Genomic DNA, 25,975 nt, shown 5'->3' on the forward strand with positions numbered 1-25,975 from the left:
GGAGAGAGTCTGGGCCTGCTGAGCTCTGGCTCTTTTGCAAGCGGGCAGCGGAAACCCAAGTGATTTACCTTGCTGGATGGCTGTTTGAGGCAGGAATGGGTGAGTACCACTTTGCAATTAAGCAGTACTGCGGAACGAGATGAGCGTCCGGAGCCCCGATAGACTGGAACAAATGATAAAAAAGGGCTTCAGCCAGGGGTGTTTGAGGAGGAGTGGGAGGCGCCCCAAATGGTGTTGTTGAAATGGTAGGGTGTATCCGTACCTTAGGGTACTCCGGGAGGCAGAAAGGCGAGGCGTCAAGTTACGGCCAAATCCAAACCCTGAGGCCGATCAAGAGACAGCAATGGAAGCAGTGAGAGAAGGCAGAGTAAGGTAAGCTAATAAGAGGAGGCAAGGTACAAGGCATAAGGCATAATATGGGCGGGATAAGGTCGAGGTCGAGCGAGAAAGAGAGACGGGCAGGACGGGAGAGAGGGCCCCTGGGGAACGGGAACAGAGCAGGGACAGAGAAAGCGTGAGGTGGGCGGGCGAGCGACCTTGTCAGTCAGGCTGCCCACCTGCCCTCTCCCATCGGCAGGGTGGGTCTGATCGCTTTATAAGATACGCTATGTAATAAAAGAAGATACAGAAGCATGGATATGCCGGAATGGGGTGGCAGGAAGCTCCAGGAAAATGCGGGATATGCACATATGGAGAAGAGTTGGAGGACCGCGATCAGCACTTTTATGCAACAAGGCAAGCTTCTTCAGCAATATCCACCCAGGGGTCAAGCAGGTGTAGCAGATTTGCGAGCACAGCAAAAGCCCACCTCTCACCTCACCTCACTGCTCAGCGCATGTCGTAGGTAGGAGGAGGGCCCGGGCCGGATACTTACGATCCTCTCACTCCCGCCCTTTCAACCTACCTCGCTGGACCACACCCCGAATTTCCGCTGCGATGGCCTCCACGGCAGCAACATGACAAATGTGCGAAAATGACAGCGCCGGAATCGCGTATACCTACCCGTCCTCCGCCTGGGTTTTGCCTACGTCAATGGCCACCACGTGTCCCCCGAATCACCCGGTCACTTTTTCTTGCTCGACCCCATACATGCCTCACTGGAGGACAAGAGAGAGGTATTGGGTCGCCTCGCCCACGGCTTCGTCTGGTGACATGAACCTTGAGAAGGGGTCCAATGAGCTCAATCTAAATCCTTCTTTGGCGGGGATCGGCCACTACGGCGAATATCTCCGTGCTTCAAGGTCACGTGGTGCCTTGTGTCTCTAGCTTCCCCCCAATCCCCACCAAGCTTTCTCGGACCCGACCAGAGATCCAAGCTCGAGTCACGTGAGGGACAGGTGGGTCCCTTCGTCCAAAGGGTCGAGTGCCAGGGGAAGGGGAAAAAAAAAATCTCTTGAGGCTGTGTCTCCACTCTTTTCTTCGTGAGCCTCATCTATAAAATCTCTTCTCCTGCACGTCAAACCTCACCTCTCATCATCTCTGTCCAACCAACTTCTCACGCCACCTCGCATCGACCGCCAGGACCGCGACGCTGCCTCGCAACTGCAAGCTTTAATATTAAGCTTTGCGGAAAGTGCTTGCGTTTGCGCGCGCTCCTTGGCTGTCGCTGCGACGCCCGCGTCCAGGTAAGCATCACAATTTTCTTCTCTCACGGCCTCACAAGCCTACAACATTCCCACTCCGAATGATGACATTCAAGAAACATTGTCTTCTTTTCCCAACCGAATCGACCATGAAGAAACCTAGTCTGTTCGGGTTCCCCTCGAAAGGAACCTGTTACTTGCCAGTATATTCTGTCTGACACATCATCTTCACGCTTCATCAGCACTGGCATCTCTTGCCTCGATGAGCAAACATCGCTGACAACTGTGAATTCAGATCCAACTGCTGTTACCTTTTCGACCTCGTCCCACTAACCACACAGCAACACTTCTTTCATCAACCCCACGTCACAAGGTTAGTACTTCACCTATCCCCTCACACACCAACACACCCATACCACATCATGATGAATCTTCCACACCGAATTTGCAGTTTCCTCTTGAGTCGTTAGCCTGAGCCTATAGGCGGGCACGCTGAAAAGCGTGTCTCAACGCGACAGATGAGGGATAATTCTTCCTTGGATGTCTGACCTTTTCCCCGCAAGCCGCATTTTTCACCAGAAATCTACTTTTGCTTGAACGCAAGCTAACAGGATTTCCAGAATAGGGCGCTTCTGGCGAGCTTTTCGAGTACAGGGGGACTTGAGTAGTCTGTGAAATCGGGCGTCCTTTTGCACGCAACGAGACGCAGAAATCCAAATAAAATGACAAACTTTTCTCCGCAAACCACGCTATCACTTTTTTCCTTCCTGTGACTCGTGAACATGACATGCCGGTAATTTGAAGATGGTGACATGCGGGGGTGTCTTGATCCGGCTGGACAGGCGCAAAATATTGAATATGACGTCCAACGTAAACCATACGGTGGAGGTTTACGGCTTTTGCAAGCGCGAAACACCGACTTTGCCGGGATTATGGCTTCCATGGGCAATAACACGGTACAAAATACACGATCTAACTAAACGGAACTCACACGATGCTCCTAACTCGCGGTCAACGCCATCAAGTGATGTCAATCCAAAGAAAAGAACTTCAGAACTGGTTCAACAGAAGATCGTGGACAAATTCCAGGCCCGGCGACGTATGATTCAACACCTACTTACCGGTATTGCCTGGAAACCTCCGAGTCTGACGCACATGCTATCACCAAAAAAGTAAAAGAAATCATGGGATTCAGACCATCTGAAGCGCCCAGCGTAATGCAGGTACACAAGATACCTAGGCTCCGACGAAGGGATTCACCGAAACGCCATAGTCAAGCACCACGGCATAAGTTACATGGGCTGATCATCCATATAAATACACATCTAGCAATGTCATATTCAACCTAACCTTCATCACGAACCACAAACACCATAATCAACATCATCATCTCTCTTTCATTGGTAACTTTTTTGCTTCTTTCTCATGTAACAACAAGAAGAGCCATCCAGCTGCCGCCCGTTCCGTACGAGTAACAAGGAACCCCCCAAAACAGCCCAATCCCAGAGAAACAAACGCCATCACGGAAGCCGTAGCCATTTCACCGCGTTATTCACCTCGTCAAAAGAAAAAAAAAAAGAACGTCCAAAATCCCACCCACATCCACCCCGAAACTTGGTCCCAAAATAAACGCCTTCCCTTCGGCCCTTCGGGACGGAAAAAGCACCAAAGCCAGACCATCACGGCCGCCCCCTTAGACGACACGCAACCCTTCCCTGATAGACTCAGGTATCTCCCTCCTCCTCCCACCCACAATACCCCTCCTATTCCTGCCCGTCCGACCCCTACCAAGCCAATTCAGCTTGAGCAGTCGACACAGCTCCTCCATCCTTCTGTTCCCCTCGTCGCCGCCGTCGCCCGTCACGCCCCCGATGCTGGCGAGTATGCTCATGCACTGCAACATACGTCCCACCATCTCGGTGACCTGCTTCGAGTCCTCGACGTTCTGCTCGCGCGTAAACGGGCGCATCTGGCCGTCGCTCCCGCCGCTGGCATAGCTGACGTTGCTGATGGCACGGCTGCGTCCGCCCCCTCCCGCGCTTCCGTCGCCCAGCAGCGTCGTCGCGTTGGAGTTGTAGCTCGCCACGGACGGATCGAGGCTCATGGCTGTGCCGGGTCGCATCATACTGATTGCATCCGCGGGGCTCGATGAGAGCGCCGGATCCGGTAGCGGAGATGCGAGGGCTAGGGAGGCGAAGGAAGACGGAAGAAATTCGAGAGACAGTCGAGAGAAGATGGCTTTAAGGGAGTCGTAGCGGGGGAGTATGACAATGTCACGGAAGGCCGTAAGTACGATGCGTCGCACATCTAGCACTGCGGATGCGGGACTGACGTACGGACCGCTGTCGGAGGACTGTGATTTGACGCCGCCCCAGAACTGACGGGCTTGGTCCGGGTTCATGAGAACGCCGCAGCCAGAGAACTCCAGGTCCAAGGGGAGGAATACAGCCTGCATGTAGGGCAGAATCGAAGTATAGGTGATGAGCCACATCTCAACGAGAGCCGGAATGACTTTATCCTCCTGCGTGCGCCGGAGAGTGTGGTCCAGGGAGGCAAAGCCGGTCGACAAGAGCTCGCGCAAATCCTCAAGAATAATATTGGGTGACATGCGCTGGATGCAGTACTGAATGTGCAATGTCACCAGCCTATTGAAATCCTCCACGGGCTGTCGCAAATCTTCGCCTTCAAAAATAACGAGCATCTTGGCTTTCAGATAAGGCCATGCATCGTCGAGCGCCATGCTGTTAAGGCCGTATTTACCTGCGTCGATGGGTTCGGAGAGATACGACGACTGGTGCGTCAAAGTCGGCAGGCTGCTTGGACCTGGCCATTCCGACGGGAGAGAGCTCGACTCGACGCCGAGGTTGCTGCTCTCTTTTTCAGTCTTTTTGTCCCTTCGTCCCTTGCCAAACGACGTTGCAGTCGGGGCCGGACTAGGGGGTAAGTTGAAACTGTACAAACTCGAGGGGGCGCTGGGGTCTGTCGGTTTCGAATTGCTCGATGCGGAAGACAGTGGTAGATGGTAGTCATCCTTGAGCTTGTGCTTCTGGCGCGACAAAAAATGATGCTTCTTTTCCTTTTCCTTGCCCTCCTTCTCCATGGTGGGCGTCTCAGGCACTGCTCTGATGGTTGCGGAGGATGCGTTGGTAAGATTGTATATAGATTGACCGCTGGTATCGATGAGACTACTCGTGCTGAAATTCCCGCGCTGTAATGATGCGAGCGCGCTGCCGATCTTGCTCGGGCTAGGGAGGGGTTTGTCTTTAGGGTCGCCCTTGGTGCCGATCTTGACCGGACGGGAGAAGAGTTTGACCTTTGACTTTTCTGGCTTCACCGGCTTCGGGTCTGGAATGAGCTGCGGCGTAGGGTTGATAGGACTGTGCTGTTGCTTTTGCTGCGGATGCTGCGACTGGGGCAAGCCAGGCGATGTCTGCCCTGATCGCGGGAACGCTGCGTTGGCTGCTGCGTTGGCTGCGTTGGCTGCCGTGGTCGCGGCGGCGGAATGGCTTCCAAGTAGGCCGTTGTGGTATCCCTGAGTTCCAAAGCCGCTCTCTCGTGGACCGCTTGCCTCGGTCAGGCTTAGCATAGGCGGGCTGAGTGGGCCCTTTCCGCTGCTCCCCCTCCTTGCGCTCTCAGCGTCTCCGTTGGCCGGGTTCGGGACGGTCTGCGATCGCTGTCGGGCGTGCTGAAGCTGCTGGTGTTGTTGAGTGTTCTGATGTTGGAAGGCTGCCTGCGCCGCGATGTGGCTCGCAGAGAGAGCAGGGCTCGGGTGCTGTTGCTGGTGCTGAAGTGTTGAAGATGAGTTGGCAGATGGGTGTGACATGCCCACCTGAGACAGGTTCGAGAGGCTCGTCGAGGGCAGCGTTGAGTCGAACAGGCCGGGCGTCTGACTGTGCTTCCTCGAGTGTCCCTTGGTCAGAGGGCTCGCGGTGCGGGCAGCAGCGGCAGCGCTCACACTCGCGCTCAGATCGTTTCCTCCTCCTCCTCCTCCTCCTCCTCCCGAGACAGGGCCTACTGGACCTCCGGGCGTAGTTCCCGACCGGTGAGCAGTCGGGCGCGAGAAGTTTTGCAGGCTGGCGGTGCTCGAGTTGGCCTGGGCGGTAAACTGAGCATAGATCGGGGTGCTGGTGGAAGGGGCGGTGGGCGCGCTCGGAGCGTGTGATCGGGGCTTGACGAAGTGAATAGCGAGGTTCTCTTCGCTCGATGACGACTCGGCGCGGGCGGGCGGTCGTGGACGTTGCGGGTGCGGTGCGGTAGAAGCTGTCGAGCCCGGCAGAGGGCTGAAGCTGCCCGGCGCTCGGGGCGGCGGGGGTCGTGCTGGTTGCATTGTCGTGGATGTGTTAGGGTTCTGTTACATCTTGGATTTTTCGGACGATTCGAAGATCGGGTGGAGGATTCTTGAAGGTTTGTTCTGTTTGGATCGGTTTGTCAAAGTGAAATGATTGGCGAGGGCAAGGGCAGTACGAAAAGGTTGTTCGTCCGGTCGGGTAATCAAGAGCACCTCAAAAGGGTGAGGATGGTTGTGGTGGTGGTGGTGGTGGTGGTGGTGATGCTTGAGGATCGAGGAAACCTGGAAAGCTGAAAGAAAAGGGTGGTGATGTAAGAAAGGCCGGGGGAATACGAGGTGAGGGAGGAAATAGGCGTGGTTATGAGAAAGCGCGAGGAGTGGATTGCGCCTCACCCTCACAGAGCCGAAGTGTGAGGTAGACAAGGGACAAAGATCAGCATCAATGCCCTCTGTGCTCCGTATTACGGGCTTGCGATCCAGTAGGCAATCTACCTTGGCAATGTCCCTCAGGTACTCCGTACACGGGAATGGGTCCCATTGCATCTCACGGATACCTTGCGGCTTGCCCTGCACGTAATTATACCTGGCTGTCTATCCGTATCAGTCCATCCATCGCTTGCCATGACCCTGGACCAGGGCAATACCTATTATCGACTCTCGTTGCTGAGGAAGCGGGCAACGGGCGGCCGTCTTCGCTTGCGGTGAGCAAATCCCCCCAACTGCTGTGCATCCAACCAACGAGCCCCGCGGACCAAATCCGGGTCAGCTCCCGTCAGATTTCACCATGTAACAGATGACCATGCTACCTTACCCTGCCCGCCAGAACCAAGGAACGATGCCTACTCTGTAGTAGAACAAGGTATCTTATCCAACACATTGTGCAGCGAGCCAGCGTAATTAATTACTGCCCTGTGCCTGAGTCCTTTTCTTCTGCCCCCACCTAATAGTCCTGCCATGATCCATCCCCCCTGACGCGCCGCGGGTTGCGACCCTGGCACGACCTGGGCGGCGCATCCATGGGCTTGGGGGGGGGGCTGGCTTAGTGTAATCAACCCCGCAGTTGTTCCAGGTTCCATCTTCAGCGGAACATTGGATTTGGGACCAGCTGGAATGGATGGAGGGAGGGAGGGGCAGTTGTGCATTTCCAAGCCAACCCCCAACGAGCCGCACCGCTCAATTTTCGTCATACCTTTTTTTTTCTTTCGGTTCTGCCTCACCTAAATCACATCTAAATCAATACATCGCAACCACTTCCGCTACCTTACACTGAACGCGCCACAAACCCAACCCTTCCCGACCAAAGATCTCTCCCACAAAAGAACCATGACAGACACAAACAGCACCGCCGCCGCTCCTCCGGCCCTCCAATTCTCAGCAACCTACCAATCCCCCGCAAACGAACCCTTCACCTTCTCCGAATCCCTCCCTGCCCCGCCATCCTCCGGCCCCGGCGACAAGTCCGCCTACCTCAACGCCCTGCGCAAGTCCGTCAACGCCGCCCAGGAGCACATCAACAAGGAACTCACCGCCCGCATGGAAGAGGACAAGGCCAAGGAGGCCGCAATCGCCAACAACGGCGCCGCCGCACACAAATCTGCCGTCGACGAGGCACTCGAGGAGGAGAATTACGGCGAGGAGGCAACCCCCTCGGACGACTGAAGCGACATATCAAGGCGGGAGATTAAGAAAAAAAAGTTCTTGTTTCTTTCACGGCGCCAATCGTACATTCTTTGCCACCTATATACGGGGTATTGCTGTATCATGCTGCCGCTCTCAAAAACCCAGGCTATGCGAGTACCAATATGTACCAAGAACAAAAAAAAAACACAAGCAACGACACCAACACGCCCCCAGACTACCGCCTACGCGCACGCCAGTTTCTTAAACCCCCCTCGATCACGAAAACCTTCGAGCCCAGTTTCCTGCCCGAGAGCTTTGCGGTCGCTGCGACGTTGCCTTGTTGAAACAAGCATAATGGACCACATTGTTGTCCGGAAGAACCGACACCACGCTTCGCCCCAACCTCTTGTGGCAAGCGCCACATAACCGCTCTTCAGTGATTGTCACCCTTCTGTTGCGCCCTCCCTGTCCGCCAGGTATGCCGTCGCCAAGGAGCAGGAGCGCTTGCGTCGACACCAGCTCCGTGTCTCTCAGCCGAGCTACGATGCGCGACTCGTTCACGACGCTGTTAGCAGACCGAATTCTGCCTCGGAAGTAGGACTCGAGATCGCGAACAGGAAGGTCGTCGGGAATCAGAGAAAGAGTCGATGCTGCCGGTAGACGCGATCCGTGCCTCGACAGTAGCTCGAGAGCCGGGTCATGTGCTGGTTTATGTGGTGGCGGTGGGGTCAGGTATAGCGAAAGAAGGGTATGGTAGATGGATGGAACCGAGTCCTCGGGATCATCTGCCGATGATGGACGTCGTGACTGGTCTGGAGACGAAGGCCTAGAGTCTCGGGACTTGTGAACGATATTACAATACCTGAAAAATGAAATTAGCTACCATGACGTTCCACTATAGGTTCGAAACTCACTCTTCGGCTTTCGCGTAATTCTTCATCTTGAAGACGTAAATCTCCAGCGCCTGCTTGTGCGAGCCCATGTTGCTCAACACTATGGCTTGAGCTTCGTAGAAAGCAGGATCTTCGCCATGTCAGTTACTGTTGGTATAAGCCATCGAGGGGCATCAACTTACCGTCGCGTGGAATGAGGCTGAACGCCTTGCTAAGACTGTACTGGCTGCTGGTCTTGAGGAATTGCACGAAACGATCCATCTCTGCATCCCATTCATCGCTCCGTTTCTTCTCCTTCAAATGCTTGATGAAGAGCTCGACCAGACGGTTGTGGAAGTCCGGAGTCGACTCGTCAAGCTCGGAGATGATGTGCTCTAGGTACTGCACCTCCAGTCCTGGATCGATTCCACCTAGGAAGCGAGCGATTCGGCCACGAGGTAACGTCTCGGCGTTTTCAGAGTCGGCGATAAACACTTCCATGGCCAGCTTTGGATCCGCTCTCAGGGTCCACTCTGAATATTGCAGGATGAGATCAATCTCAGACGGCGGCAGTGTCTGAAGATAGATGACTGTCCTTTGAGGCCCATGCAGGCCGGGTGCAGCCTCGTCGGGTTTCTCGGCAGTTCCAAAGCGCTTGAGAAGCTCAAGCGCTTGTGAGTGAAGCTTCTTTCCGCTGAAGAAGTCCACCAACTCGTTATATCGGCTGTGTGAAAGCAGTGCTTCGTTGACGACGTCTGGATCGCAAAAGTTCGGGAGGCGGAAGAGGGGCCCAGCTAGAGCAGGCCTCGTCATCATGTAAGTCCGGAATAAAGCGGTATCGACAATTCGCGACGTCCTTCGGATCTCTCCCTCGAGTTGACTCCCCGACTCATCGTCGTGCGAGCCTGACATAAAGCTCTTCATCGTCTCTTCGTTGGAGCCATTCGTATCTGTCCGCTTCAGCTTGCCAGTACTCGGGTCGATGACCCTTTGCAAACGCGTCCTTGTCCCGACAAGATAACCAGCAAGTGATGTGACAGCAGCCAAGAGCTCCTCGCCATCAAGCGGCTGGTTTTCGGCAGGCTTGCTTTTGATGCTTCCAGTCTCTTCGACATCTATCGTGTCTTTCTTGGATATGATCGAGGCGGCATCTGGTTGCACCGGTTTTCGAGAGCCCATAAATAACTTGGCAAAGCCTACGCCTCCTTTCGCAGGGGACGCGGGGGTTCCCGCTGCATCTTCCTTGGGCTTATCCCCATTTGTTTTCTTCTGAGGTTCCTCCTCACCCTCCTTCTCATCGCTACCAGATTCGTCCGGTTGCACTCCATGCGCCCAACCGGACATTTCCCCGGCGATAGAAGGCGGGAAAAGCTTCAGAACTCGCTCTGGCGGTGCATGAACATCGTCCTCGTTGAAGAGGTCCATGGAGTCGTAAAACTTCTTTTGCTTGAACAGCGTTTCAGCCTTGAGCATTTTGACCTCTCGGAGAGTCTCTTTCTTATTCCGGAGGAGAGCGTCCTCTAGCATATCAAGGATGCTGACAGCCTCGTCGTATTTGCCCTTTTCCACCAGCTCGTCGATTTGCGAATCGTAGTCGGTAGCCCCCATTTTCCAAACACATCGGTCGCTGGAAATGTGGAATCCCTTACCCGCGTGTGCAAGACTAACATTAGGTGGCGGGAAGTGAAGTTGCGCTGCGCCTGGAAGGGGCATGGTTTGCAACAAGTGCAACGTCTCTGGGTTTCTGACTTCAAGCGAGCCTTTTGACGGAGCTTGCAATGCCAGGATGTATGGGTACGAGTAGCCAATCTGCTCAGGAGCCGCTTGCCACGGAATTTGTCGTTTTTCGACCGGCTTTCCTTCGTCCGTAATGAACATGGAGTTGATGTCTTTGGCCAACAGAAGCTCGCCCTCAGCCAGCTTCGCAGCGAGCGGCTTAGGCATGTATCCTCCGAGGCCCATATAGCCCATTCCAGCGCTGCTCACCGCTCCGAAACGACTAGCCTGCCCGCCTGATGCCGCGGAGCCTGGACTGTTGATATCCTCGACCTCGTGGGTAACTACGTCAACCAAAACGTATCCCGCGTTCATTCCGCATACAATCTTTGTCGCACTGGCCCATGTGACGGTTCGTATGGATTCCGGTAGTGTGACTTCCCCAACATCGGCGCTCAACTCGCTTTCGTGCCAGCTCCATAGCAATAATCGACGGCGGACAGCCACCGCCAAGCGGCTTATAATCTCTGGTATTCCGGTCGCTGCATCTTTCACGATGTTGGATGTGACAGCAAAGCAGGTGGCGTTCTTCGTCCGCGATAGAGTCTCCAGGGGTTCATAGGTTCCGAGGTCGTGGAGGGATACGTAGTAGTTTGACAACGACACGAGAGTGTTGGCTTCTTTAATGACAGCGAGCTGCTCAATCGCCCTGTTGGAGAACTTTTCTACCTCGCGCAGCAGGTCCGTAGGTTTCTTCAGCTGTTCAGTCGTCGGGGTGGTTTCGGTTGCGTCTTGTGGACTCGCCGTAACGGGTTGAGAGGAGCCATTGGCCTGGGTCGGCGACGGAGGCGGCAGCTCGTTGAGGCGGTAGATGCGAAGAGCTCCGCTGTTGAGGCCTACGAAAACACGATCGCCTACGTCAATTCATTAGATGAGGCTGCCTCATTGAGAGTATGCGACTTGGGAGGAGCGCACCATGCGCGAGGATTGTCTCAATCTTAGACTTATCCCGTTGCTTTAGCTCTATGATCGGCCGAGCTGTGAATGCCGAAAGCATGGCGACTGCCAGCTCACCGAGCGGATATGTTGTGTGTTTGCTATACCCTCATCAGAAGGGTGTTTCGTATAGTGGAGCGTCGAGTTTGTCACAGTAGAGCGTCAAGATGCGATCATGACGGCGCGCGCGTGTGTGAGCGAGATATTGTTGAGCTCCAGGTATCGGTTCGGGTATGGCTGGGCGAAAGTGCGCCGTCTGGCGGTACGTCAGGGCGAAGTCTCCACAAGGGAGCCGATGACCTCTTTCTCTGCCCAATCCGGACTAGCGCTGCTACCACCCTTCCACTTGGAGCAACCCGACTCCACCTCCTTCAACCTGTGCTGTTTACGGAGTGTGATTGGCTGGAGGGCTTGCCGGGGTTCACAGAGCATATTGGCGTCACATGCATAGAAGCTTACTTTCAACATCATTTCATCTTGTCTACTACGTCAGAACGTCACACCTTTCCACTGAGATGTCAATTTCAGTTGAAGTTGAGATATTCAACCGAGACCTGCAACGTTATCTGGACCCTTGCCTGTAGTAAACGCGTCGCAGTACCATTCTATCGCTTACTCCAGTCTACATACGATAAGAAAACAATAAAACTATCAACCAAAAACCCAGGGAAAAGCCAAGTGTAATATGTGAACCGGTGTCTATGTTCCTACCGAAGGCTTCCCTTTGGAGATCCTTTGGGTTTACGCCCTTTTTCAAACAAATCGAAGGAAACGCAGTCCAGCATTTTTGTCTTTTCTTTCAAGCATACGAAAGAAGTACCAATGACCAAATGCATGTACGTAGCGGCCACGTATAGACCTTAGTCTAGCCCAGCGACCCTCATCAGGCCATATCCCAATGACACGACGACAACCAGTGTGAGAATACTGCTGGGCACACCTCGGCTGATGAAATGTTTCACTTGGAGGTATCTCTGGCCCGTCGGGTCTTCCTTCATAATGGCAGCTGGATCGTTGGTCAGTAGTCTGCCGATACTGGGAATTCTGAAGAAACTTACTCATGTTGGGGAAACCACTCGTTGGCAAACCCATAGCGGCACTGCACATCAAAACACCACCCATGACCAACAGGTTCGGGTGGGGTTCGTCCATGTTGGAGCCAACATCAAACACCAACGGCAGGATAATCAAAGCTGCGACTGTGTGGCTGATGAAAGTGGCGATGACGAGGATAAGAGCTGAGAAGACAACAAGGACGACGTAGAGACTCATACCCTCGACCTCCTTGGTAACGACGCCAGCAACTGTGTGCAAAAGACCAGATGATTTGACAGCCTTGCCCAGGGACAAACCTCCGGCAGCCAGAATGATGATGGTCCACGGGAAGTTGTTGAAGTCTTCCTTGGTCAAGATACCAATGCCAAAGAAGAGGACAATGGGGATAATGGCAATGACACCCATGTCACCAAAGATGGACTCCATTTGGTGGCTACCGCACCACAAACCGATGGTGATGAGCGTGACGATGGATACAAACCATTGGATGCCTGTGAACTTCTCCTTTACAGGGCGGATCGGAGCAATTGTGGTTCCCTTGCTCGGTTGAAACGTGATCAACAGCAAGATCCAGATGAGAAGCAGCGAGACGATACCGACAGGGATGACAATGAAGAACCACTGGATCCAGGTAGGCGCAGGCTTCATGATACCAATGGCGACAACATTCTGAGGCGAAGCAATGGGAGAAAGCATGCCGCCGATGTTGGAGGCGAGCGCGATTCCCATGATGACAGCCTTGGACATGTTTGACTCTGAGGGCAGGGTTCGCAACATGGGCTGCAGCACAAGTCAGTGGTGATTCCCAACAGGAAGGAGGTAGGGGGTGGGAGACAACTGACCTCGATGATAGAAAAGCAAAGAACCGGCGCAGCGACGTTGCTGATCAACATGCTAGCAAATGCTGCAACGAGCATGTTGGCAATGAGTACGGTGCGCGGAGTGGTTCCAGCCTTGCTAAGGACAAACGTCGCGAGCCGCTTGTCAATCTTGCACTTGGACAGAGCCGCAGCCAGGGTGAAGCCACCAAGAAGAAGCATGATGACGGGTGTCCACATGGCCGAGAAGATGTAGGCTGTGGTGGCCTTGGCATCAAGCCTCCTGTAGGGCTTGTCTTCAGAGCGAACGACAGTCAAAACGACGCAGAGGAAGGGTATCATTAGCGACGTAACGAACAACGGAATGGCCTGCCTTAAGGTTAGCATCGATCACTTGCATTTAATCCAGAGAAAACTCACCTCTGTAGCCCAAAGGATGCTGACAAACACGAGCAACGCCAAGCAGTTCTGTTGCTCGGGCTTCTCCATGATGGGGAGGAAAAGAAGAAGGAGGAAAACGCCGACAGCGATCAGGAGGGTGAGCAGAGGCGTGTTGGCAACCCACGTCGGCACAACAAAACGGCCCACGGGAGTAACCACCTCCTTGGTGACTGGGGCAAGCTCATCATCACCCTGGAGTCGCCTGGATCCCGTCGCCCCATCCCTTCCCAGAAGCCCTCTGCCCAAGCTCGCAGCCTCAGCGCGACGCTCCATGCCAATCATGTCTCGCCAGACAGTGTTGCGCTCCCACACGACGTGTTCGCGGAGGTGAGATCTCAGGTCGCGCTTGGCAAGTCCCTCGTCGCCCTGAGTCACAATCTCTGCGTACGCCTTCTCCATCTTGGAGATATTCTCCTCGATACTCTTGATATTCTCCGGCTTGAAAGGGTATGCGGAATCGATGTTGGCGGTCATGTACTTGACCCGCAGCTCCTTGTCAAGAATCTTGTCGAATTTCTTCAAGACCTTTCTGAAACCCGTCCGGTTGAGTTGAACGTACGACTTGAGCTCGCAGAGCGAGACGTAGAGGCTAATTATGCGCTTCTTGAGCATGATGCCTGAGGAGTAAAGGAAGGTCTGATCCGGCATCTCGTCGTTCGCCGTGCTGTACCGCCGCAGTGATCTTCCCAGCGTCAACTCGGTTGAGGCGGTCATATCAGTAACCGAATGCCCAAGATTCGGGGCGGTCTTGCGTCTGCCACCCCCAAGACTAGAGCGACTCTTGGTCAAGCCGGTGGTCTCATCATCATCCTCGTCGTCGTCACTGTCCTCCATGTTGCCATCGATCGAAACGGAAGTTCTCCTGCCGTTGACGGATAGTCCCGGCCGGGAGGCGCTGCCGAATGATCGTCTGGGTTCGCCATCGTTTTCATCGTCCTCTGAAGAATGGTTGCCAACGTCTCCCAACAATTGGTTCACCTCGTCGAGAAGCTCGCCCTCTTTGGATACGTAGAAGGAGCAAATCTTCTCCAATTCTACGCCAAGCGCACGGCTAAAGACATCTTCGGGTTCTTCGTTGCGGATAAGAGGTCTTGATTCGGCGTCACCTGCAGAGGTTTGGTGGACTGTCTTCTCGAGTTGGTAGATCCTACAATGCAAGATTAGTTAGTGGCCTAGATCCTGACGACATGGCACGGCCAGAGGAGGCATTGGGCACTCACAGCTTCTTCAGGTTGCTGTAGGCAATGTAATGACTGCTCCAGTCCGGAACAGCATTGAACTGAATGCTGTGTGAGAACTTCATATCGTCCTGCTCGTCGAGCCACCTTCTCTTCCAAAGTTTCTTCTCTTCTCGTCGGGCTTCGAGGTCCTTTGCGGTCTTCTGCGCGGTGATGTTTTTGTAGTCGGTAAGCTCGTAGCTCTCGGCCTGAGCAACGGTGGAGTTGCTGCTGTTGGTGGAGCTCCCTCCCCGTTCCCGAAGGCCTGTAGAAGGTTTATCGAGGTCAATTAGGACTTGTGGGCTTGCAGTGCCTGCTTGGTGGGTAGAGGAGGGATTGCGGAGATCTGCTGGGGGCGGTATGGTGGCAGAGGGTCGCGTGCGACTTTCTTATCGGGCAAAGTGTATCGGTATCGCGAAGCTGTTTCAAAGGGTCGAAATGGTGTTTAAGCTACTTGGATAGCATCCCGCGATTTCCTGGTGGCTGCAACACGTGGGGAAAGCGTTGGTCGACCTATTTCCCAGCTTGATGTGCGAGCCGCGTGACGATATAATTGGTTTCATTTGGGATTAGCGTAATCCAGTTCCACGGTCTGCCATCTCCTAAACGAATAGTGTCGATGCCATTGGTTCCTCGCCGCTCGGATGGAGCAGACAGATGGCTCCAGGTTTGCGCCATGGCTTATGTAAGGCAGTGACGTGACTCGCATATGCTTCTATGCATATGATGGAGATAGGGCCATAACCGTGCTCCTATCCAACCTTCACCAAGTAACCTTCCAACTACCTGACCTGACTCTCAACATCCCTTCATCGTTGATCTTTGGTCCGTGAAAGTGGAATGCGATTTGTTCATTTCTGCGCATTTGCTTTCTTATCTACCTTCCTGTATTTCCAACATCCATAAAGTATGTTTCGAATCTCAAAGTCTAACCAAGTCTAAATGCACGTCTATCTTTTACAAGAATCTTCTATCAAACAAAACATCTGTCTATCCAGACTTCTAAACACGAAAAACTTGGGCAAGGGTATCATTTGTCAAATGGTACAGACTCAACAAGTATCAGTGATACACCGCTTCTCACAACGAATCCCGGAGTCTCGCACGGAAGCGCTCGCAGTTGTACTGGAGCCAAACCACAAGTGGGATGGTAGAGATAGATGCCGCCGTGATGAGCCACTTGGCGCTACTGTTGCTGGTGAGAGATTCAAAAGCATGCTCTAAAAGGGGAAACAACGCTCCAGAGGGGTATCGTAAAAGTGCAAGCGACGCGCTCGACGCAACAGCGTGCTGCGGTGACAGGTCGATGATGTACACAGCCGAAGTCATCTACAACGAGTCTCAAGTCAGTCGTCGTTTGGGTCTCCTCGCATGTGGCCTCGGTTTCCGTGCCCCCGATGCTCGGTCTCCGGTCCAATATCTGACTCTCTACGGAGAGTACTGGGAGTAAGATATGGGAACTCACAGTGATGGCAAACAATCCACTGCCAATAAGGTAGTTTCCAAGCAGGGGCACCAGGTAGGATACCCCGGGCCTCGCAGCCAAGTTGTAGATGATCAGACCGACCACAACAAGGATGGCTGCTAGGTTGAGAAGTGGGAGCCGGTGCTCGGGCAGCCTTTCTCCGTTATGCGCCAGCCTCTTCACGACGACGTCGGTGAGGAACCCAAAGATGAGAAGGCCGGTGAACATGCCAACGCCCATGCCCGCGAATGCTAGGCCTGCTTCTGCGGTGTTGAAGTAGTACACTGCCTTGTATGTCATCGGAACGTCGATGTACAGCCACACTTGGAGACCGTAGAAGAACGATGTTACCAAGATGGCCGGCAGGATGCTCGGCTGGAAGATGAGAGAGAATGGGCGGATCGCAGCCTTGCTGAGCAGCTTTCTGAGAGATTGTTTTGGAGCCACGGCTTTCTCATCGCTCAGTTCCATCTCGAGGTCATCAATACCAACCAACACAGCGTGCTTTCGCCGAAGTACCGGGAGATATGTCTCGCACATGAACTGATAGGTCAGAAGAGTGCTGATCAAGCCCTGTCTCACTTGTCAGCATGCCACTCGGGAGTCAAACAGGTCGTCGTGGTTGGAAACCCCAACCCTCAGTTCTTGTCAAGGTCTCTTCAGGCCATCATCTTGCTTCATGAAATGATGATCACAAAGACTGCAGAAGCAAAGAAGGAAGATAGCTTACCATCACAGCAAGGAAGCCAAAGCACCCTCTCCATCCCCAAGCCTGGGCAATCGCGCCCCCGAGGGCTGACCCAACCGCAGGACTACAAACACTCCCAAACGCCATAACCGACATGGCGCGCGCACGCTTCTCCTTGGTCATGACATCCGTCGCCGTCCCGGTACCCTGCGTAATCGGGCTCGCGCCGGCGCACCCAGCCAAAAAACGAAAGACAATGAGCCACTCGGCCGACGGCGCAGCCATGCAAGCCAAATTACACACGAGCAGGACCACATTGCAGACCTGATATACGGGCTTCTTGCCAAACGTCTCGCTCAGCGGCGCGAGGAGCAGCGGTCCGGCGGAGAAGCCGAGGACGTAGGCCGAGACTGTCAGGTCCGCTAGCGTGGGGTTGTCTTCAATCTTGAAGTCGCCAATCACCTGGTCCAACGCGGGGGTATAGACTGCAGAAGCTAGGGGTCTGTTGGTAGGTAAAAAAACGCGCGGTTGTCGTTAGCGTTGAAGTCTTTAGTTTTTTATCGCGGTAGCGGCGCAGAAGCTTTCTTCCCAGAGTTGCGCCGCTGCATGTTAACCATGTGGGAGGTAGGTTAGCCACTTACGTGACGCAGGTGATGAACGCTACCACCAAGACATGCGTCCACTTCTTCCTAGACGACCACAAGACCGGGTCGAAGGGTTCACGTTTCTCCAGTTGGGATGTTTCTGGCGCGAGGCGTCGATCGGCAGTTGCTTCCGCATCCGCATCCCCGTCCTCATCCTCGTCGCCTTCTCCTCCCGTTAAGAAGCAGGTAACTTCCTGTGGGGTTTTGTCGTCCGAAGACCGCCATTCTGAACTCTCGACGGGTTGTTTTTCGGCAGGTTGCGGGCCTTGTCCGGCGCCGAGCTGGTTTGACGGCATTTCTTTTTGGGGGTAGGAGGGCGTTCGGACGTGACGTAGAGCCGTACCGTCAGTGTCGCTAGAGCTTGCTAATCTTTCCTTTTTGACAATCGGCGATGGTTTGGTCTGGAAAGTATGCAAACTGGGTTCGGCCAAATCTTGTATGCGGCAGAACTCAGCGGTAACGACGTATCGTGTTTCTCTTCCTTTGTCTCCTCTATGCCGTATGTCAGAACATCGGAAAGGAGGATGGTAAGTAGGGAAAATCCCATCTCGCTGAGAGTCTGAAAGAAGTCCGGACTGCTCGGCTTCATGGAGGACCCTGGCCATCAGAAGCGTATCAGATTGGCCCCGTCAGTGTTGCGTACGAACTTTAAATACTAGCTTGTAAGGTGATCTCATTCTAGCAGTGTGACATTGCATAAGCCAGCCAACAGTTGCGTTTTGCACTTCACATGTCGGATAGTAATACAAACCTGGAGACCATGTCCTGGACATCGTGTAACCGCAGAATTAAGCGATGTTCCGCTGCCTCGACTGTAAAGGTTGTATAGCGCGCATTCATACTTTGGCTGACTACGCCGTACATACTTTCACTAGACTTGGATCTCTCACTCATGGACGGAACGTCAGACTGAACCCCTCAGAAACGGCGGGTTTCTTTCAGACGATGAGAGCAACCCTGATGCGGGGGATAGGAAAGGTGCAGCGGCAGTTGTACTTGAGATTCACAGAATGAGACAATAAAGATGGCACGATCCTCCGTCACAAGGAGAAACAGAATGGCTTGTGCGTACTCAACACCTAAACAGCTCGACACTCTCTTAGAACGACGTTGCGACAACCTCAGAATAGTTTCCGGGTGGATCTCGGCCTTCTTCCTAAAGCGGAAATCAAGTGATCCACTTCAGTTATAGTGCTGGCCCGGGCTCTCCCCTCGGACTCTTGCCAAAGATGGACGGCCTAGAGAAGGTGTCAGACTCGGCTGAGCCGCCTGTTGGGGATGTGGACGTGGAAAAGAATTGTGAAAAGAGCAACGAGGGACACAACGTCACGAGTACGCCACAGTTGGACGAGATGCGGCCTAGATTCTTTGACGGGACAGCAACTCTCACCGTAGGAGGCCAAGTGGTTCTCATTCCCACGCCGAGCGCGGACCCCAGAGGTATGGCGATGATCTGCTTCCTATCTTGCTTCATTACCAGTAGACTCACACAAAAATGTAGATCCTCTAAACCTACCAAAATGGCACAAACAACTCATCGTAGGCATCATTGTCCTGTGTAAGTCATCATGAATTTCAACCGGGAATCGTTAATGTGAGCGAAATCACTTGGCTTACACGAGAAACCCGCAGACGCAATATCCGGTCTATGCCTCATCACCGCATTATCTGCTCTCATCGTGTTCATCATGCCCGACTACCAACGTGATGGAATCACGCCGGATCAGATCTCAAATCTTTTCACGTTTCCGAACCTCTTCCTTGGTCTCGGAAACCTCGTGTCGATGCCAATCGCCGTAGCCGTTGGCCGTCGCCCCGTCATCTTGGCATCCAACGTGCTGCTCTTCCTCGCCGCTGTCCTCTGCGCAACGAACCGCAATTACTACTGGCATCTAGGTGGGCGCATGGTCGCAGCGTTTGCTGCAGCTCAGTGTCAAGCTTTGGCTCTGCTTATTATGCAGGTACGAGCTCCTTCTACGTTCAGTCCCTTGTGATACTTTCTGACTCCGGATCGCTTCAGGATATCTACTTCCTTCATCAGCGGGCACGCGTCTTCCAGATATACGCCTCTGCCGAGGTCCTTCTCAACTCCAGTCTGGTAATCGCATCCTCCTACATGGCCGATGCCCTAGGCTGGAGATCGTGGTACTGGCTCTTCGCAGGCCTCTCGGGCCTATCCATGATTCTCACCTTCTTCTTCGTCCCCGAGACCGCCTACGACCGTCCCATCGAGGCTTTCATGGGAAGCCACCCTACCGACAGGAGCAACCTCTTACCAGCAGTACAGACCACCGGCCCCAAAACCATCACCAGAAGCCGTTCTCCCGGACCAAAATACGCAACAGTAGACGAGAGGCCCGCCGCCGACTTGGAACACTACAAGGAACGGACTTTCACCTCGAACTTGCGCATCTTTGTGTACAAACCCACCTGGTCCCGCTGCTGGCTCTGCCTAAAGCAAATCGGCCAAGTCTTTCTCTTCCCACACGTCCTCTGGGTCGCCATCAACAACGGCCTCTTCCAAGGCATTGACGTCTCGATCCAAATGACGTACGCAGAAGTCCTCGTCAAACCCCCCTACAACTGGGCCAACACGTCGGTGTCCCTCATCCAGTTGGGCCAAGTCTTCATCGCGCTGCTCTGCGTGCCGCTCATTGGGTGGCTGAGCGACTACGTCATCCGCTCCTCCGCGCGTCGCAACCACGGCGTTCACGAGCCGGAGAAGAGACTCATCGCGTGGATCCTCCCCATGGTGACGGCTCTGGTCCTGACGGTCCTGTACGGGTACGTGCTGAAGAACCCGGAGCAGTATCACTGGATGGCCATCGTCTCCGTCGTCGACGGATACCTCATTGTGTTGATGGGCGTCAGCACGGTCGGGACGGCGTATCTTATCGACAGCCACCCGAGCTTCGCGGGCGCCATTCTCGTTGCGCTGCCGGTGACGCGTGGGCTAGTTGGCTTTGGGCTGAGCAAGCACACGACGACGTATATTGCCAACATTGGGCCTGTCAAAACGTTTGGTATATATGCGGCTGTGAGTGCGGCGTTCTGCTTGCTAGGAGTTATACTGTTCTTCAAAGGGAAGAAAGTGAGAAGACTGTGTGCTCAGATGACGCAGTGAACACACGTCCTCGATATGACTAGGCAGAGGAGGGTTGCAAAACACCGGCTTCTCTGGCATAGATACTTGATAGTTCGTGTACATATTTGGAGCGTGCTTCAGTGATCTGCATTTAGCAGTAGTGCTTCAAATTCTTGCTTGAAGCTTCGAGTAGTACCTGCTCAGGGGCACTGTAAATATGATATCTCTAGGTAGAATGGGAATCCTGATAGTAGAGCAACCCCCTTACTACTACTGCATTGACCAGCGACGATGAGAGTCACAGAATGAATATTGCACAAGTAGAATAACCGCGAAGAAACAAACAAGACTACTATGATTGGCGTCATGTTCCCCTGGGTTCGGCAATCGTATACATGTGGAAGACAAAATGCGTGTAAATTTTCCAATCCAATGCGCCGCCGTCTGGACCTCGCAAAGCCCGCTCCCAAGCCGAACTCTTGGCGAGATACAATACGCCATGGAAAAGAAACCACCCCTAACCCCCCTTTCCCCTGAAAACCTTGAAAGACCCTATATACGAAACGAATCGTCGGAAGCGAATGAGAAGATGATCCTGTGAATAAGGAGCAGTCCCTCATCCTCTCGTAAACATACAACAAGGCCGCAGACATGATCATAGTTGCCAAAAAAAGCGTGAAAACCTCCCCGCTCACTCCTTCAAATTATAGGTTTCCCTAAGCTTAGGAAACGTCTGGTTAAAAGCCTGCCCGAGCGTCCAATTCTCCAGCCTCCGCAGATGCCGCTCAAAGACGGGGTTAATCAGCACCTCATCCGAATCCGGCACCTGCAACAGCGTATCCGTCTCCTCATACGGCCAATTCAGACTCAACGTCGTCGTAAACGGCACAAAGAAATTATCAAAGAGGTACTCGCGCGGGTTATAGTCGCGACACAGCTTATCGCGCATGGCAGGGAAGGGCACGTGGTCGATCCACGCCGGATGCTCCGTAAACAGCTGCGAGGGCCGCGGGCGCGCCCAGTCCGGCAGGCGGTCGTAGTTCTCCTGGGTGGGGGAGATTTGCCAGCGCATGATGAGGAACATGATGTAGAGGACGGCGACGCGCTGCGGGAGAGCCGAGAGGTCGGGGAAGGTGGCGAGGATGTCGGTGAAGACTTTGGAGAGCGGGTGGGAGTATTTGCTGTTGGCGGGGTTGAGGAGGGAGAGGACGGAGGGGTAGCGCGGGCCGATGATTTCGTGGGTTGAGAGGCCGTCGGCGGCGCGTTGGCGGCGCTCGTGGAGGAAGTCGAGGAGGAGGCTGTCGAGGGGGCAGGTTGGGCCGCAGTTTTTCACTTCAGCTGCGTGGTGGCCTAGGGCTCGTGCTTCCGGGGGAGCGGATGATTGCTGCTGCTGTTGATGTTGTTGTTGTTGTTGCTGCCCTTGCTGCTGTTGAGGGTAGTCTACTTGTGACCGCGGGGTGTGGACGGTCGGTCCGCTGAGCGAGGGGCTCCGGCTGTGGGTGACGGGACCGACGCCGGTCCAATCGTGCTTCATGGGGACGTGATTGTAGTGCGGCGTGTCCTGGGCGCCGTTGACGCCGCTCTGGATCTTGCCGACGCGGGCGTTCTGGTCGAGGAGGAAGTCCAGGCCCAGCCTCTCCGGGCCGAGATCGAGGCCGTGACGGAGTCCTTGACGCTGCTGGTCGAGCATCTTGCTCGCGGCGTACATGTGGTTCGGGGGAGACAGGTCCGAGACGTCACCTCCACCACCGCCGTTCGGTGTCGTCTGCCAGCCGGCGGTCGGATCAATGGAGGCTGGGGATGCCGCGCTGTTGGGCGTCGAGGCATTGTGCGCGGAGATGGGTCCGTTGTGCTGGTGAACGTGAGAGTAGCTGCCGCTGGGGGATGGGAAGACGGCAGGGTGCGGGTCTGCCGGCGGCCGCGGTGCTGTTTTGGTGTTAGTCAAGATACGTCCCCGGGCCTGATGGATTCACTAGATGTGAACGCGAGGAGGACTTACGCTGGCTCGGTGCAGAAGCAGAGATGAGAGGCTGGATGGAGGCGATGAACGCGGCTAGGCGGCGCTTCAGGTCCGCGTTCTCAGCCTCGACAGCTTCTTTGGCCCTCTGGACGGCCTGCAGCTCCTGGTAGGGCTGCTGGGAGGTCAGCTCCTGGATACGGCGCTCCAGGGTCTCGATCTGATTCTTTGTGCGCTCGCGGATGGCTCGCTGCGCTTCCCTGTCTGATCGGGGGCGATGGGAGCTTCGGTTGGCGGGCGTGTCGTCATCGAGGGGGAGCCAGTCAATGTTGTGGAGAAAGATGGATGTGTACGAGGATGGTACTCCGTATGCAGTGAGTGAACAGGGGTGGGCAAGGGCAGCGAGTTCTTGATTTGAAAGGATGCTCAAATGGGATGTAAAGTGGAAAACGGAGTAAGGAAGTCATGGTGCAGTGAGGCATAATGAGGTGAGTGAGCAAGGGCAGTTATGCTCACCGTTGGCGCGCTTCTTGGCCAGCTGCTCCGGCGTCAGGTTGGCGACGCCCCTAGAGCCAGGACCGACGCGGCGTTTCTTGTTGGAATCACCGGGTGGTTGAGAAGCGGGCGACGTGCCGGCGCCGGCCGGAGTAAGAGCTTCGGCATTCCCGGGGCCAGCCGGACTTGGGTGGTCCGGAGCACTACGCTTATTACTGTTGTAATTCAGGCCGGGGGTCACCGATGAAGCCACGGAGCCGGCGGGACTTGGGTGGTTGACGGCATCGGAGGCCATGGAAAATCGGAAGGCCGGCGCGGGGAGCGAAGGTGGAAGCGGAGGCGGTACGGTCCGGCAAAGGGGGGGAAGGGAAGTTGGTGTTGGTGCCGCGTCACCTCCGGTATCACCGGGTTTGCCAACTCAGGTCAGACTCGGCTCGGTCAGAGAGCCGGCGCTGCCCGTAATTGAGCGGCAGCAGCGGCCGAGAGGCATAGGCCTATCCGTGCCGGCCAAGTGTGTGGATCAGCACAGAGGAGTGGGATACGGACGGGGTACGGGATTGGGAAGGTGATGGTCGGGCCCCTTGCTGGTTTCCTCTGCGGCCGGGCCCCTTGTTTGCTTTCGGGGGCCTCTTTTTTTTTCTCCTTTGGAAAGCCCGTTGGACTCTTGGAGCAGTTGCTGATTGCCGGTCCAGTCCAGTGTCGTCCTCGTTCGGTCAGTGAGTACAAGGGGTGAGCGGCAGAATGACAGGTGACAGGCTTCCTGGGGGACCAGCAATGCAGCGACAGCGGAGCTCTGGGCAGCAGGAGAATTTTTTGGTGGTACGAGGGGGGGGAAATGGTATGATTCTTTTTTCGGTCGGGGATCGGGTAGCCGTACGGATAGGTTGTGCCTTGGAAAAGGGACGGGAACAGGCGAATGGGAGGGAGATAATGAATCATTCAGATGTTGCTGGACGGCTTCGGAGGGCCAAGATCCCGAGTCATGAGTGGCTCGGTAGACTGTGGAGAATGGAGCTAAGCCTCGGGCATTTCTGCTGCAGACAAGGGTGTGGATTCGATGTGTGTATGTGTGTACATAGTTTCCGGCGGTATATGCAGCTTTGTTGAAGGATTCCTAGAGTTTTGGTTTTGTCTGTCTGGAAACCCGAATAGCGAGAGACTACAAGTTGTAGCAGTTGTGCTCGTGATACCGTGCTCCGTACACGTGTACATAGTAGCTGAGGGGAACATGAGACCAAGTGAAGGAGGAGAAGAAAGTCAAAATGATGGTTTAGTTGGAATAGAGTTCGTAGCCGCTGGCGGAGAGGCTGACCTCTTGCTACTATTGTCTTGAAGCGGCGAAATTACCTGTTACCATGCTCTGTATTTCGAAGTAGTGCACAAACTTGAGTAACATTGGTTGGAATTGCACAAATCATGCATGCATAGCATAGTACCGATGCTCAAGTTGTCCGGCTTGCATACTTACCACGGCAGAGAGGCAGAGAGGCTACGGAGTAGAACTAGGAGATATACCCGCCAGTTTATGCATCAAAGTCCAACACGCGAGGGACTCCTATGCACAGACCCGTCCGATATATGCAACTTGTGACGGCCCTCAAGTTTGCACTGCTTCGACGGTCTGGACTCCGGGCTCCCAGAGGCTGAATCTCTTCTGCCATGCATGCGCCACCACAAGACTGGCTATCTCCGAGCGCCTTCTCCTGATTTCACATGTTGGATGGTCACCGACAAAGGGACCCCTCAAGACCGAGAACGACGGGTGCATTCTAGACTCACAACACAAATCACATGTACTGCTGCTTCGAGACGACTCATACTGTATGTAATAGCTCGTAGACAGGCGTGATAATTGAGGCAAATGCGCCAAAGTGGGTATCCATTGAAAGAAAGAAGAAAAAAAAAATACGAAAGAAACTGTCATCGTGATCATAGACCTCGTTAGTAAACAGAGCCCGAAAGAGCCTCCCTCCTTTTCTTGTTCAAGCCTTCATCGCCTCCACGAACAACTCCCTCATCCCCTTCAGCAACACCGCCAATTCCCTCGTCTCATTTAGCTGATCCAGCACCCTCTCCACCCGCTCCCGCTCCAACTTGGGCCGGCAGTGCCGTACATCGTAGTCCCGGCTCGCCGTATTAAGCTCGAACCACGCCTCCCTCTCCCAGTCCTGGTCGTCGACGTACGTGTAGATAAACTTGAGCCGGTCGTCTTTCCCCGCGCCCTCGATCCGCAGGCCCAGATTCTGCTGCCAAAACTCGAGCTCGGGAACGTTGAAGCGCGACTGCGCCTCGAGCTGCTTCGCGTGCGCCCGCTGCGCCGCCAGCCGGGCGTCAATCTCTTTTTGCGTCTCTTCGATTTGCTTCTTGAGCGCGTCCCGCGTCGCCAGGTGCTTGTCGCGCTCTTCCGACAGCTGCGCGATCGAGGCTTGCATCTCGCGCGTCTCGGCCTTTTCTTTGGCCACGGTTTGTTGGTGGGTGCTCGTCTTGAGTTGGAGTATCTCAATGTCCTTCTTCTTCATGCGCTGGTCCTCTTTGTTGGGTGCATACGTTAGCATCTCTTGATTCGTAATTTCGTGCCTTCGAGCTCGATTTCCCCGACGTACCTTGTAGTTCTGCCACGTTCATGCGGAATTCGTTTCGCTCCTCCAAAACGCGCTTGCGACCCTGTTCGATAAAGGCATCAAACTTTGACGTGAACTTGGTCATGCGATCGCGAAGCTCTTCAAAGCCAAAATTGGCGTTTGGCAGCGTCTCGGCGACGGACGGGGTCGCCATTAGCGACTGGCGGTTGATGCTGGCCGACAGCGACGATTCTCGAAATGCGGACGACATGATGGGTGATGTTTTTTTTCTCGGAGTTGCGATCGCGATGGTCGGTTGTTGGGAAGTTGTAGCTATTATTGATCGAGGACTGTGTATCGCAATTCCAAGTGACGTGCGGCAGGATAGGCTACGAGGCGGGCGAAGGTGGGATAAATTGGTTGTGATCGTAATCTTTGGGTGTTTATGCACCACGTTGCTATGTCAACAATCT

General features: G+C 54.4%; 9 protein-coding genes across 9 annotated transcripts; 4 read left to right on the plus strand and 5 right to left on the minus strand.

The window, feature by feature from the left end:
- Positions 1-458: 458 nt before the first annotated feature.
- BDP55DRAFT_655983 (uncharacterized protein) lies at positions 459-1,283 on the plus strand. Its single transcript, XM_060574352.1, has one exon. It carries the CDS (start codon positions 964-966, stop codon positions 1,264-1,266), a length of 303 nt encoding a protein of 100 aa, XP_060432157.1. The 5' UTR covers positions 459-963; the 3' UTR covers positions 1,267-1,283.
- Positions 1,284-3,276: 1,993 nt separating this feature from the next.
- BDP55DRAFT_547371 (HbrB-like-domain-containing protein) lies at positions 3,277-5,910 on the minus strand (the record flags this gene model as incomplete). The annotated part of the gene is made up of 2 exons (XM_060568733.1): positions 3,277-5,558; positions 5,604-5,910. The coding sequence occupies 2 exons, from the start codon at positions 5,908-5,910 to the stop codon at positions 3,277-3,279; spliced, it is 2,589 nt and encodes an 862-aa protein (XP_060432158.1).
- Positions 5,911-7,194: 1,284 nt separating this feature from the next.
- BDP55DRAFT_629572 (uncharacterized protein) lies at positions 7,195-7,530 on the plus strand (the record flags this gene model as incomplete). The annotated part of the gene is made up of 1 exon (XM_060572039.1): positions 7,195-7,530. The coding sequence occupies one exon, from the start codon at positions 7,195-7,197 to the stop codon at positions 7,528-7,530; it is 336 nt and encodes a 111-aa protein (XP_060432159.1).
- A 237-nt stretch (positions 7,531-7,767) lies between these two features.
- On the minus strand, positions 7,768-14,693 carry BDP55DRAFT_692163 (SPX domain-containing protein; the record flags this gene model as incomplete). The annotated part of the gene is made up of 9 exons (XM_060577074.1): positions 7,768-8,353; positions 8,406-8,514; positions 8,567-10,993; positions 11,055-11,141; positions 11,229-11,312; positions 12,134-12,911; positions 12,974-13,318; positions 13,370-14,537; positions 14,611-14,693. 9 exons carry the CDS (start codon positions 14,691-14,693, stop codon positions 7,768-7,770), a joined length of 5,667 nt encoding a protein of 1,888 aa, XP_060432160.1.
- Positions 14,694-15,375: 682 nt separating this feature from the next.
- BDP55DRAFT_713298 (major facilitator superfamily domain-containing protein) lies at positions 15,376-18,392 on the minus strand. The gene is made up of 5 exons (XM_060578236.1): positions 18,271-18,392; positions 18,156-18,216; positions 17,402-18,001; positions 16,803-17,262; positions 15,376-16,645 (listed from the first exon to the last, which is right to left on the minus strand). Exons 1-5 carry the CDS (start codon positions 18,296-18,298, stop codon positions 15,815-15,817), a joined length of 1,980 nt encoding a protein of 659 aa, XP_060432161.1. The 5' UTR covers positions 18,299-18,392; the 3' UTR covers positions 15,376-15,814.
- Positions 18,393-18,718: 326 nt separating this feature from the next.
- Positions 18,719-20,528, plus strand: BDP55DRAFT_605969 (major facilitator superfamily domain-containing protein; the record flags this gene model as incomplete). Its single annotated transcript, XM_060571112.1, has 5 exons — positions 18,719-18,844; positions 18,906-18,962; positions 19,004-19,365; positions 19,425-19,685; positions 19,758-20,528. Exons 1-5 carry the CDS (start codon positions 18,757-18,759, stop codon positions 20,526-20,528), a joined length of 1,539 nt encoding a protein of 512 aa, XP_060432162.1. The 5' UTR covers positions 18,719-18,756.
- Positions 20,529-21,180: 652 nt separating this feature from the next.
- BDP55DRAFT_629577 (BZIP transcription factor) lies at positions 21,181-23,236 on the minus strand (the record flags this gene model as incomplete). The annotated part of the gene is made up of 3 exons (XM_060572040.1): positions 21,181-22,415; positions 22,489-22,854; positions 22,963-23,236. 3 exons carry the CDS (start codon positions 23,234-23,236, stop codon positions 21,181-21,183), a joined length of 1,875 nt encoding a protein of 624 aa, XP_060432163.1.
- A 594-nt stretch (positions 23,237-23,830) lies between these two features.
- On the plus strand, positions 23,831-24,536 carry BDP55DRAFT_656000 (uncharacterized protein). The gene has a single exon (XM_060574354.1). It carries the CDS (start codon positions 23,999-24,001, stop codon positions 24,272-24,274), a length of 276 nt encoding a protein of 91 aa, XP_060432164.1. The 5' UTR covers positions 23,831-23,998; the 3' UTR covers positions 24,275-24,536.
- Positions 24,537-24,923: 387 nt separating this feature from the next.
- On the minus strand, positions 24,924-25,773 carry BDP55DRAFT_547353 (chromosome segregation protein; the record flags this gene model as incomplete). The annotated part of the gene is made up of 2 exons (XM_060568732.1): positions 24,924-25,471; positions 25,545-25,773. 2 exons carry the CDS (start codon positions 25,771-25,773, stop codon positions 24,924-24,926), a joined length of 777 nt encoding a protein of 258 aa, XP_060432165.1.
- Positions 25,774-25,975: the final 202 nt, after the last annotated feature.

This window comes from Colletotrichum godetiae, assembly GCF_030913485.1.
Source record: "Colletotrichum godetiae strain CBS 193.32 chromosome Unknown BDP55scaffold_11, whole genome shotgun sequence".
Lineage (NCBI taxonomy): Eukaryota > Fungi > Ascomycota > Sordariomycetes > Glomerellales > Glomerellaceae > Colletotrichum > Colletotrichum godetiae.

Excerpts from the sequence above, each read along its gene's own strand:
- BDP55DRAFT_656000 (XM_060574354.1), top strand. The coding sequence starts at position 23,999 with ATGTGTGTATGTGTGTACATAGTTTCCGGCGGTATATGCAGCTTTGTT.
- BDP55DRAFT_713298 (XM_060578236.1), bottom strand. The coding sequence starts at position 18,298 with ATGAGTGAGAGATCCAAGTCTAGTGAAA. Across the intron at positions 18,002-18,155 it reads GTCCAGGACATGGTCTCCAG|GGTCCTCCATGAAGCCGAGC; the intron begins GTTTGTATTACT and ends TCTGATGGCCAG. Across the intron at positions 17,263-17,401 it reads GCGTTCATCACCTGCGTCAC|ACCCCTAGCTTCTGCAGTCT; the intron begins GTAAGTGGCTAA and ends ACCTACCAACAG.
- BDP55DRAFT_655983 (XM_060574352.1), top strand. The coding sequence starts at position 964 with ATGTGCGAAAATGACAGCGCCGGAATCGCGTATACCTACCCGTCCTCC.